Here is an 11,869-nt window from a genome sequence, read left to right on the forward strand (position 1 = left end):
TGATGATTTTTGACCAAGTCCTGCAGCAGTCTTGTAAGAGCATGTTGACAGAAGTCCTATAGCATGAAGCAGTGGGCTGCACTGTTTTCCTGGGCCAAATTTTCTTGGGCTGCTCCCTTAGAGCTGCTGATTCTGAGACATTGGTCCAGGTCAAAGTCTGCTTGGAAGTCTTCTTTTGTTCTATTAGCTAGCTTCCTCTTGTAAACTCCAAAACTCTCTATAAATAGGAGTTAAGGCTTGGTTTAAAAATACAACCTTTTGGTTTAAAAATACTCTCTCTAATATTGTGTTTAAGCTTTTGATTTTCTTGCTTCCAACAAAGAATCGAAGCTATTGAAGTAAATTTGCTATTATATTCTCAAGTGTTATTTCAAGTGCACGTGTTCAAGTTTCATCTCATTTTTTGTTCCTACTCTCTATTTCTAAAAGCTTTCCAACTTTCCTTACAAGTTGAAATTAATCGATTTATGTTGCGTTACATTGGATTTCATCATTTGTGGCTCACGATTAATTTTCGTAGACTAAAGAATCTGTTCCAAATGCTTGCAAGTAAATCTTCACTTTTAGACAAGTTTCATAACTTAGAGTGCGAGTTTCTACAATTTTTCCTTCTTATAAGTTTTTACTTGTTTTGCAAGTTTCATAACTTAGAGTGCAATTATTTTCTAGCTTCCTTCCTACAACTCTTTACTTTATGTCTTTTCTTAGAATAATTTTAATTGTTAGTATTTAATTTTTAGTAATTTAATTTCAGTACTTTATTTTTCAGTCTTTTAATTTATGCATTTTACTTTACTACAATTTACTTTTCTGCATTTTAATTTCCAACAATTTAATTTCAGTCATTTACTTTTTTGTAATTTAATTTTCAGTACTTTAAATTCCAATATTTTAATTTCTTTTAACTTAATTTTTGCAATTTAATTTTCTGCATCAGTTATTTTTTTTAGTCTTTACATCCTTCGCAAGAAGAAACCACGCGATGATGGGCTAAACGCCTTAGCTTAGGGTGTAAGGAAAAATTAAGACCAAAGCCGATGTGAAAGTACACATGTGTCTTATAAGCATTATAGTCTCACTATTTGTTTCAGGTGAATAATATTTCATTGAAGATTACATTAAAATTAATTGACAACTGCTTTTGTGTATGAAAATGCATTAACTTTCAGAGTTAAGATAAATAAGAAAACTTGAGGTAATAGGAGAAGGCTATAAAAAACTTTAGTATCTGACAAGTACTATACCCATACGATGTAGGATGGTAACACTGTGTTGTGCTAGGATTCACAACATCTAACATAAATGATATCGTATCGATAGCACGTTGGCCGGTGTGTACTCTTGGGAGACCGTCTGACCCGATAGTTGATACTATTGGGAGAGGTCGGGGAAGGGGTCGTGGAAGAGGAAGGAACAGTCAACCTGAAGTTCATCTAGACTAGGGTGAATCAAGAACCAGTACAACAGCCCCCAGGTGGCGAAGAGCCGACATCGAGGTGCCAAACCTTCCCGTCGATGTGAGCTCTTGGGGAAGATCAGCCGCGAATCCTCTTGAAAGAGAGAGGTGCCTTCGGGAACGCGAACACCTCTTGAGTATGTTACTCGGGAATGTTAGCAGAAGAAATGAGTAAGCTAAGAAATACTCTGACATTTATTCTAGGAGTACCGGCCAGGGTAGAGACATAAAAGGTCGAAATAAATCCACATATTCAATCTACAAACACTAGAGGAGGCGACATCAAAATGTTTTTAACCTGTAAACCTCCAACATTCTTTGAAGAAAAAGACTTGATGAAGGCAATGTACTGGTTGAGGGAGATATAATCTGTATTCAATACTAGTAAGTGTTCATATGAGGATATAGTTATATTTGTTGGATCAATGTTAAAGTCTAATTCCTTGTACTGGTGGGACGTTGAATTGCTAGCAAGACCGAATGTTTTGCAAATAATGTCCTGGATGGAATTTGTTGACCGATTTAGAGAGCAGTTTTGTCCAAAAGCGGCCGTCAGACAACTGGAAGAAGAATTCTTAAAAGTAGAACATGGTAATCAGACGGTAAGGGAGTACACTGAGAAATTTATCAAACACTCCCTATTTGCAGAACACTATATTTCATCAAAATTTGGTTAGGTCGAAAGGTACATCTGGGGGGTTAAAGCCTTCAATACGAGAGTTCGTGATTGCCATGAATCCCTCCACATTTCCATTGGCAGTAGATACTGCAGAGACAACAGAAAGAAACAAGAACAGGCAGGGGGAGAATAAGGTGGTTGAAAAGAGAAAATAGGAAGGGTCTTCGATTGAATATAGAAGACCAAAATTTATAAAGACAGAGAATCTCCCTGCCTAACGATTTAGTGAAAGACCATGCCAAAAATGTTGCCGTGTCCATCAGGGTGATTGTAATTTTAAACAAAGGAAGTGTTATAGATGTGGGGAGTCGGGCCACTTATCCAGAAATTTCCGGATTCCTCAAAGATGTTTTCATTGTAATTCCCCCGACCATATCACACCAGATTATCCTCAATTAAAGGCTCCAAGACTGACTTTGGGGGGAAATACTCCGAGTACGTGTCAGGGAGTCAACATTCGAAGATGTGAGTCAGATAAGGCGAGGGGTCGATCTTTTCAGATGATAAAAGGAGAGGCAAATGAAACCCCTGATGTTGTAACATGTACCTTTCTTATCAACTCCATACATGCCAAGGTGTTATTTGAATCCGGTGCTAATTATTCATTTGTATCACATTTATTTTTGGGGTGTTTATACGTGAACTCTGTGCCTCTTGTCTGTATTTTAGTAGTTGACACTACTAATAATAGTCAAGTATTTATTACCTATGTTTTTGATAATTGTCAAATTGAAATTGAGGGGGTGTGGGTTACCAATTCGTCTATTTCCAATACCGATGAGAGAGTTTGATGTTGTGGTGGGCATGGACTGGTTAGCAGAAAATCAGGCCAGTATTGTGTGTAATGAAAAGATGATCAATATTGATTTACCGCGGAAAGGGCCGATTGTGATTTATGGTGATCGAAGAAATCGTCATAACAACCTGATATCTATCATGAAAGTCAGAAAATGTGTTCAGAAAGGGTGTGAAAGTTTTATAGCTTATGTGGTCGATCCAAAGAAAGAAAAGGGTAAACATGAGTCTATCCCTGTTATATGTGAATATTCCGAAGTGGTTTCGGAAGATTTCGATCTGTGGAGTTTAGAATTGATTTGATGACTGAGGAAGCACCAGTAGCTAAAGCTTCATATCTTCTGGCACCTTTTGAATTAAAAGAATTAATGACCCAATTGAAAGAATTGCTTGATAAGGGTTTCATCAGACTGAGTACTTCTCCTTGGGTACTCCAGTATTGTTTGTTAAAAAGAAAAGATGGGACAATGAGGATGTGCATTGATTATCAAGAACTGAATAAGCTGATGATAAAGAATAAATATTCTTTACCAAGAATCAATGATTAGTTTGATAAAATAGTTGGAACAAGTTATTTCTCCAAGATCGATTTACAGTTAGGGTATTATTAGCTGAAAGTCATAGACGAAGATATTGTTGAAACATCGTTCCGAACCAGATACGGACATCATGAGTTTTTGGTCATGCCATTCGGTCTAACAAATGCTCTAGCGGCGTTTATGGATTTAATGAACCGGGTATGTAATGAATATCTTGAGAAATTTGTTATTGTATGTATCAGCGATATTCTTATATACTCAAGATCCAAAGAGGAGCATGTCGAACATCTTCGTTTAATTCTCGAACTTCTGAAGAAAGAAAAGTTGTATGCCAAGTTGTTCAAGTGTGAGTTTTGATTGAGGGAACCCAGTTCTTGGGTCATGTTGTTTCTGAGGCAGGAGTAAAAGTAGATCATGCAAAGATTGAAACTATTAAGAAATGGGAAGTACCAAGAATCCCAATCGAAATTCATAGTTTCTTGGGTCTGGCAGGATATCAACGAAAATTCATTCAAGACTTCTTACGTATTGCTGCACCATTGACCAAGTTAACAAGGAAAAGTGTGAATGGGGAGAAGACCAGGGTAAAGTTTTCTAGTTGTTGAAAGATCGTCTATGCATTACTCCGATATTGTCCTTACCAGATGGGTCTGAAGATTTTATGGTATACACTAATGCTTCAAAACTGGGTTTGAGGTGTGAATTTGATGCAGTGATGGAAAGTTATTGCTTATGCTTCCATATAGTTAAAAGATCACGAGAAACAGTATTTGACGCATGACATGGAGCTTGCAGCCGTTGTCTTTGCATTGAAAATTTGGAGGCATTATTTGTTAGGAACCAACTGTCAGACTTTCACTAATCATAAAAGTCTTCAACATTTATTTAATCAGAAAGAACTAAACATGCGACAAAGACGATGGATTGAATTTGTGAACGACTATACCTGTAAAATCCTATATCACCCTGGGAAAGCAAATGTGGTGACAGACGCACATAGTCAAAAGGAAAAGAGTGGAACAATTAAAACCATTGCATTGAAAATAAACTTAATTCCTGACATTCATAATGAAATTCTGAGATGTCAAGGTGAAGCTACCAAAGAAGAAAATTTTCAAAACCGAGAAAGTTTCAACCCTGACAAAGAATGACAAAGGGGTTCTATGTTTCTAGGACAAAATTTGGATACCACGTTTCAGGAACAACCGTGAATTGAGTTTAGACGAGAGTCATAGATCGCAATACTCAATTCATCAATATACTAGTAAGATATATAAAGATTTAAAACCATTTTATTGGTGCCCATGATTGAAGAAGGATATTGCAAAATATATAGAACGATGTTTGACGTGTCTGCAAGTGAAGATTAGGCATCAAAGACCATATGAGAAGTTACAATCTGTGGAAATTCCTATGTGGAAGTGAGATCATATCACAATGGATTTCGTCACGAAGTTACCGCGAACTCCAAAAGGGTATGATGCCATATGGGTTAATGTGGATAGTTTAATTAAATCTGCACACTTTCTACCATTTAAGAAGAATTATTCTTTAGAAAGGCTTGCGAAGATTTACATTGAAGAAATTGTGACTCGTCATGGTGTTCCATTATCAATTATTTCAGATAGGGACAACAGATTTACTGCTAAGTTTTGGAAGAGCTTCCAAAGAGCTATGAGATCTCAGATCGGATTGAGTACGACATATCACCCTTAAACAGATGGGCAGAGTGAAAGAAAGATTCAAACCGTTGAGGACATGTTGAGAGCCTGTATTATTGACTTCCGGGGATCTTGGGAAAATCATCTACCTCTAATCGAATTTGCTTACAACAATAGTTATCATTCTAGCATTCAAGCGGCACCGTATAAAGTTTTGTTTGGCCGAAAATGCAGAACGTCGTTATGTTGGAATCAAGTGGGGGATAAGCAGTTGGTTGGTCCAGAGATCATTCAAATAACTTCTGAAAAGATAGATCAGATACGAGAACGAATAAAAATAGCTCAGGACCGACAGAAAACTTACGCCGACAAACGATGCAAACCGATTGAATTCCTGGTAGGAAGATTTTGTAATGTTAAAGGTTTCTCGGTGGAAGGGTTTTGTTTGAGTAGGGAAAAGAGGTAAGCTTAGTCCGAGGTACGTTGGGCCATTTAAAATTTATAAGCGGGTTGGTTCAGTAGCATATCAATTGGAGTTGTCTGAGGAACTCAATACAATTCATAACACTTTTCATGAGTCTAGCTTGTGAAAGTGTTTAGCCAATCCGAATTTGGCAGTACTGCTACCTGAGGTGCAAGTTGATAATAAGTTGAATTTTGAGGAAACCCCTGAGGCCGTCACTGACCGGAAGACAAGCGTTTTCGTAAGAGTCCAGAAGCTACATAGGAACTGGAATTAGAATTAAGATCAAAATATCCTCAGTTGTTTGATTGAATGAATTATGGGACGAAATTCTTTTAAGGGGAGGATAATGTGATAACCGGGTTATTTGTTTATAAAGATCAAGGTGGTTTCTGATTAATGTTGGTAAGTTGAAGGGTTTAAGTTGGTTATATGCTAAAATTTCTTTTTCACCGCCTCTTTATTTTATCTCATTGGAATGATGTTTGTTTAAAAAAATTTGGTAAGACTTTTATAGTGGTATGTGATCTTTGAAACCGAGAAAAGAAAACCCAAAAGAGGAAGAAAAGAAGAATGTTGATTCTGTGAATTCTTACCTGGATTAATTGCTATTCATCTCCATAACTTCATCTCTTTGTGATTAAGGTGAGTTTAAGTTTACAAACTTTCCTTATTTGGAAGATAAAATGTAGAACCATATGGTTTTTTTATGTGAGTTGTTGTTATAAAACTATTTTTGACGCCATAGCTGGCATAATTGTGAGACATTGCTATGTTTATATCATGTGTTGGAATAAAAGTGACATATCAAAGAGAGGTATATTTTGGTTATAAAGGTGACATATCAAAGAGAGGTGTATACCAGGATAAGGATGACAAAATCATGAGTTATAACTGAGTTTTGATTAAACATTCATTGTTATCGCATCCTTATGATGTGATGACGTGGAGTTATCGCATCTGTGTGATGCAATGACTTAAAGTTATCGTATCCTTTTGATGTGATAAAAAGTGGTTATCGCACCTATTTTGATGCGAGGAGTGAGTTTATCGCATCATTGTGATGTGACAAAATTGACTTATCGCACATGTGTGATGCGACAAGTTGGGTTTATCACCATTGTGATGCAATGAGTTGAGGTTTTCGCAACATAGGAGTTGGATTTGTCTCACCCATGTGATACAAGAAAATTATATAATCATCTATATGATGCGACAAGTTTACTCAAAATGTGTTTATTAAGTTATTTGGATGCAATAAATGAGGTTTGTTATATCAAAATAATGTATATTTGTTATTATTATGAATATGATTTCATAAATGTGATTTGATGATTATTCACCCTGTAATTGCATCAAATGGATTTCTCATTAGACCTCAAGGTCCAACCCTCATTTTGTGTTTTGAAAATGTGTATTACAGGTCGTTCTCAATCAGAGGAGGGGATGAGAAACTTGTGAAGTTATATATATATATATATATATATATATATATATATATATATCTAGATAGGGGTGGGTTCAAATAAAAACCACTCAATTTGTAAAAACGTGAAAACCTCATTCAACCAATCATAATTTTTCATTTTGTTCATTTTTTTATAATTATGAGAGGTTGATTAACCATTTTTATTGTAGAGGGTGTTAATCATGGATATTATCATCTTAATTACTTTAATTTTAGAGAAATACATGAAACAGTTTCATTAAAATTTCATTAAGTATTATATGAAACAATTGCATAACCACATATGAAATAACTTCATCAAAAAAAGTATTATATGAAACAATTTCACAAGATTAACAATTTCATGAAAAAATTTCATAAGATTAACGATTGATGAGAGTAGTTTTTACGGTTTTTACAAATTGGAGTGGTTTTCATTTGATCGCTNTATATATATATATATATATATATATATATATATATATATATATATATGCTTGCATGTAATTTTGGGCTAGCACATTCTTCTTTTGTATTTGAATACTTCTTATGTATTCAAGTGTTGTATAGGAACTTTGTGGAAAAAATTGGTAGTTATTTTGTAATTAGTGAGACCAATTGTGTAAATTTATATTTCATGATATGAGGAAATATATGTTTATATGCAAATATGATATTGGGGTGTTACACCCTCCCTTGCATACTCCGACACAACCACCTTCATCCCCCCCCCTTCTCCAGCAAATTAACCGTACATTATTGATTCTTCATGACTAATACCCAAACCTTTTCGAGTAATTTCTCTTCAAAAACCCAAAAAATATTTTTAACGCTTTGAACAATCTAACTTCCAAAGGTATTGTACCTTCATAACTATTGTAATATAGACAATTGGTTCGGTTTATGCTTATTCTTAATTATTATAAGAACTTTATAAATTAAGAGAGTTATAATAAGAAAAATAGTTATATTATAATTATTATTAAATTATATAATAAAATAATTTCAAATAAATAAAAATAAACAGACTAAAATGTCCAAAATAACACGTCCTGACGACGATCAAATGCATATAGGCAACAAAAAGAGTATTTATAAATTCATGGCGAATAAAATGTTAAATATTTTATTCATTAAATTATAAAAGTCAATGATATTTTTGAGAATTTTATATAATTCGGATCCCAAGTGTGGGTAACCAAAGTGCTCGAAAGCAGTTGCATTTTTTTGGATTAAGGGGTTGTTTGACAGTTGTTAAATGATATGGAGTAAAATGATTAAAATACTCTTATTATATAGTGTAAAATAAAATATAATTGTTTGATAATTATATACAATGAAATCAGGGTGCTGAATGGTTAAAAGAGACCCATAATACAAAATCATTCATATGGTTTTATAACTATTAAGAGACAGATTGTTTTTTTGCCAAACAAGACAGACTGTTTTTTTTTGCCAAACAAAATCTACCTCTTAACGATTCAAAGGCTTATCTCTTAATGGAACTATTAAAAAGTAAACAAATAATATCCAATACTATTATAACATATTTAATATATTTTCCAAATAAAAATAAAATAATTTTTAAAAAAAAGGATTATATTTATTTCCAACAGATTTCCTATTTTAGAGAATCTAATATTAATTATAATATCATAATATTTCATTTATTTATTAAAATATTATTTCTTTTTCTAAATATTTTATTTCAAATTTATTTTTTAGGTGATCTCCATATTTGGAGAAAAAACTCTTATCTCTCCTACTTTATCCATGTTGAATGATAGTTTTGTGGAAGCTGTTGGAGCAAAATATTGATTCAAAATCCTCATTTTCTCCAATTTTTCTTATTTTAGAGAAGCTCTTGAAGGCGCTTTTAGCCATTACACAAAGATAAATATACTGTAAATTGTTTTGGGCGTTCCAAACATCAAAAATTAGAGCATCACAACTTATCAGATTTTAAAAAAAATCATGATTTTATGTTTGTGTAATTTTCCATAATTTAAAAGCATCTCTAATGGATTTTATAAGATGGAAATAATGGAAATTTTAAAAAAATTTGGCTAAAGAATATCTTAATAATTTAATTAATGTTGTAACAACGTCTCCAACATATTTTCTCCAAAATTTTGGAATCAAAATTCAAAATCTTTAGAAAAGGTTATCTATAACTGTAACAGATTCTTAATTTTAGAGATTACAATATTAATTATATTATTAAAATATTACATATATTTAAGAAAATATTAATATTTCTTATCATAAAATTTAATTTCAAATTTTTTTATTGGTGAGAAAATGATAAAAAGACATTTCTCTCTTGATAATCATTTATGGAGAATTTTCCAAATTTAAATAGTTTCACACCATCTATCTCTCACCAAATTTTCCTATCTTGGAGAATGTGTTAAAGATGATCTAATCTTAAAAATGGTGTAGATGTTGAGTTGATTGTTATTGTTTTTTACGATTTTTTTTTATTAACCTGGATATCCAATCCGCTATGCGAGCTGACTAATTCCAGGGGGACCACCTGCTTTGCAGGTAAACCGGAGTCACCACATTTGAACCTCCGTAGACACAAATGAATTTTTATTTTTTTGCGCTTTTAAAAACAACAAACAACGTTTCTAGTACTCAAAAACAACATTATAGAAATAACCACATACCATAAAGTTCACACACGAACAACGTTATTAGTACTCATAAACAACATTATAGAAATCACCAAATACCATAACTTAAGTCGAATCAAACTCGCTAGCTAGGTGCAATAAACACACTTGTAGACCTTCATGGATCCAACTTGAAAGGAGCAAGGGCAGATTTTCCATCTAGTCCTTCAGCATTCCTTCGAAGTCTCACAAATTCGTCCAAGCTGGCGTCCTTGTATACACAAGGGTTTTCTTCAGATACCAACTCTTTGATCGGCCTGTAAACAATTGACTCGATCCCCTCATGAAACGGCCGCAGGAAGGCTGCCACTGATATCCTCGGTGTTCCTTTTTGTGCCAATACTCTATGATGGACACTTTTGAATTTATCGTTCGTGAGGAGCTACGTGTGCAAAAAGATGAAAGTTAGTTCCATCATTTATCGACAAGAAAACATATATTTTTGTTTCATGAATGACGTAAACTTGCCTGCAAAAGATCCGCGATATTAACGACTAAAGCACCCGGAAGCGGTGAGACATTAACCCATTGCTTTTGGTGTAAGACTTGAAGGCCACCCAATGAATCTTGTAGAACTATGGTCAAGAAACCAGAATCAGTATGGTAGTTTGCACCAAATGTCAATTCTGGTTCAGGACAAGGTGGGTAGTAATGACCCAAGACAAAAAGTCCTTGACCACATCCCAAACTTTTGAGGTGATCTGGTTTTAGACCAAGAGCCTCAGATAACAACTCCAGAAGAGTAAACCCCAATTTCATGATTTGGTCAGAGTACTCCGTTATGATGTTCCTGCATATTAATAGTTTTTTTTTAAAGCAGGGTCTATATATGTAGGAAGAGATAAAAATAAGCATTTGCAGATTAATACTCTTAATATGTATGTCATATATACAAATATTACAATAAGTTTATATGACGTTTTAATAAATGTTTTGACATTTGACGTCATAATATTTTTTTATTTGAAAACAAGCGTCTTATAAAAAAGAGATGTTTATAGGATACTTTTCTCAAAGTCTCGTATAAAAAAAGCTAATACATGTGCTTCATTTTAAAATTGGTTTAAGAAACTTGTTACGACATGCAAAACCGTTGTATAAATTTATCATAAATTAAACATTTTTGGTGTCGGGTGTTCATAATTAATAATTACATTGAACATCGTAATACCTGCAAATTGGGGGAAGTTCTTCAGGTTGAGGGGGTTGAGGAGCCATAACCGACAGAAACGTATCATTCCAGCTAGCTGCATCACCTGTAAACAGATGAAAATTGCTGGTATAAAAAAACTTCTTCTGGTAATCACGAGAGTAATACTTGATCTTCTCCTCCGTCTCCATCTCATGAAAACCTCGTGCTCCATCAATCATCTCATCCAATACCCTCTGCGGGATCCCATGATTGATTATCTGGAAAAATCCCCAGTTTTCAGCAGCATATCGAACATTTTCCACAATCTCGGCCCGAGCGTTGGTTTCTTTGAGGTCTATAATTGGGATATCGACCTGAGTCTGAAGAGTTGATGATTTTGGCTCGTTGATTATGGGTCGAGGATGGTGGAAAAAACGAGGGATTTTTGTCAATCCAGCGTCGACAAGGCCTTTGACGCCGGATTTTGAATCATCAAAAGCTTTTAATTCGGATTCACGATCGTAATTTGATTCGATTGGCGTGTTGCTCACCATACTCGTCTTTGGGTTAACCCTCACACCCACACTCACACTCAAATCAGATAATGAGCCTTACAGTTTTTGTATAATTGGGGAGATGGGGATTCCTATATATACTCGTCCATGGCTTCTCTGTCTTCCTTTTTTCCATTTTTATTATAATTATAATAAGAAATATAATAATAATAATTATTATTAAATTACGTAAAAAATATGTTTTAAAATATTAAAACTAAACAAAGGAGATAGGAGAGAGAGTTTTTTAAATTAAAAATTAAATTTACTAATTTATACGGTCTAAATTAAATCTTATGAATTACGAAGTTTTTAAAAAAAGACCTCCTATTATATAAGTATATATCTAATATTATAAAAAGCTAGTTTATATATATATATATATATATATATATATATAGGGTTGGGTTCACGTGAGACCAGCCTGTTTTCGTGAGACCCGTGAGACCACATTTTTACACGTAA

At 33.8% G+C, this 11,869-nt stretch overlaps 1 protein-coding gene across 1 annotated transcript; it reads right to left on the reverse strand.

Annotated features, from left to right (window-relative positions):
• Positions 1–9,836: 9,836 nt before the first annotated feature.
• LOC112504219 (1-aminocyclopropane-1-carboxylate oxidase homolog 1-like) lies at positions 9,837–11,404 on the reverse strand. The gene is made up of 3 exons (XM_025108154.1): positions 10,890–11,404; positions 10,187–10,508; positions 9,837–10,100 (listed from the first exon to the last, which is right to left on the reverse strand). The coding sequence occupies exons 1-3, from the start codon at positions 11,402–11,404 to the stop codon at positions 9,837–9,839; spliced, it is 1,101 nt and encodes a 366-aa protein (XP_024963922.1).
• Between the last annotated feature and the right edge of the window lie 465 nt (positions 11,405–11,869).

This window comes from Cynara cardunculus, unplaced genomic scaffold (genome assembly GCF_001531365.2).
Source record: "Cynara cardunculus var. scolymus isolate 2C unplaced genomic scaffold, CcrdV1 Un_Scaffold_4929, whole genome shotgun sequence".
NCBI classification, from domain to species: domain Eukaryota; kingdom Viridiplantae; phylum Streptophyta; class Magnoliopsida; order Asterales; family Asteraceae; genus Cynara; species Cynara cardunculus.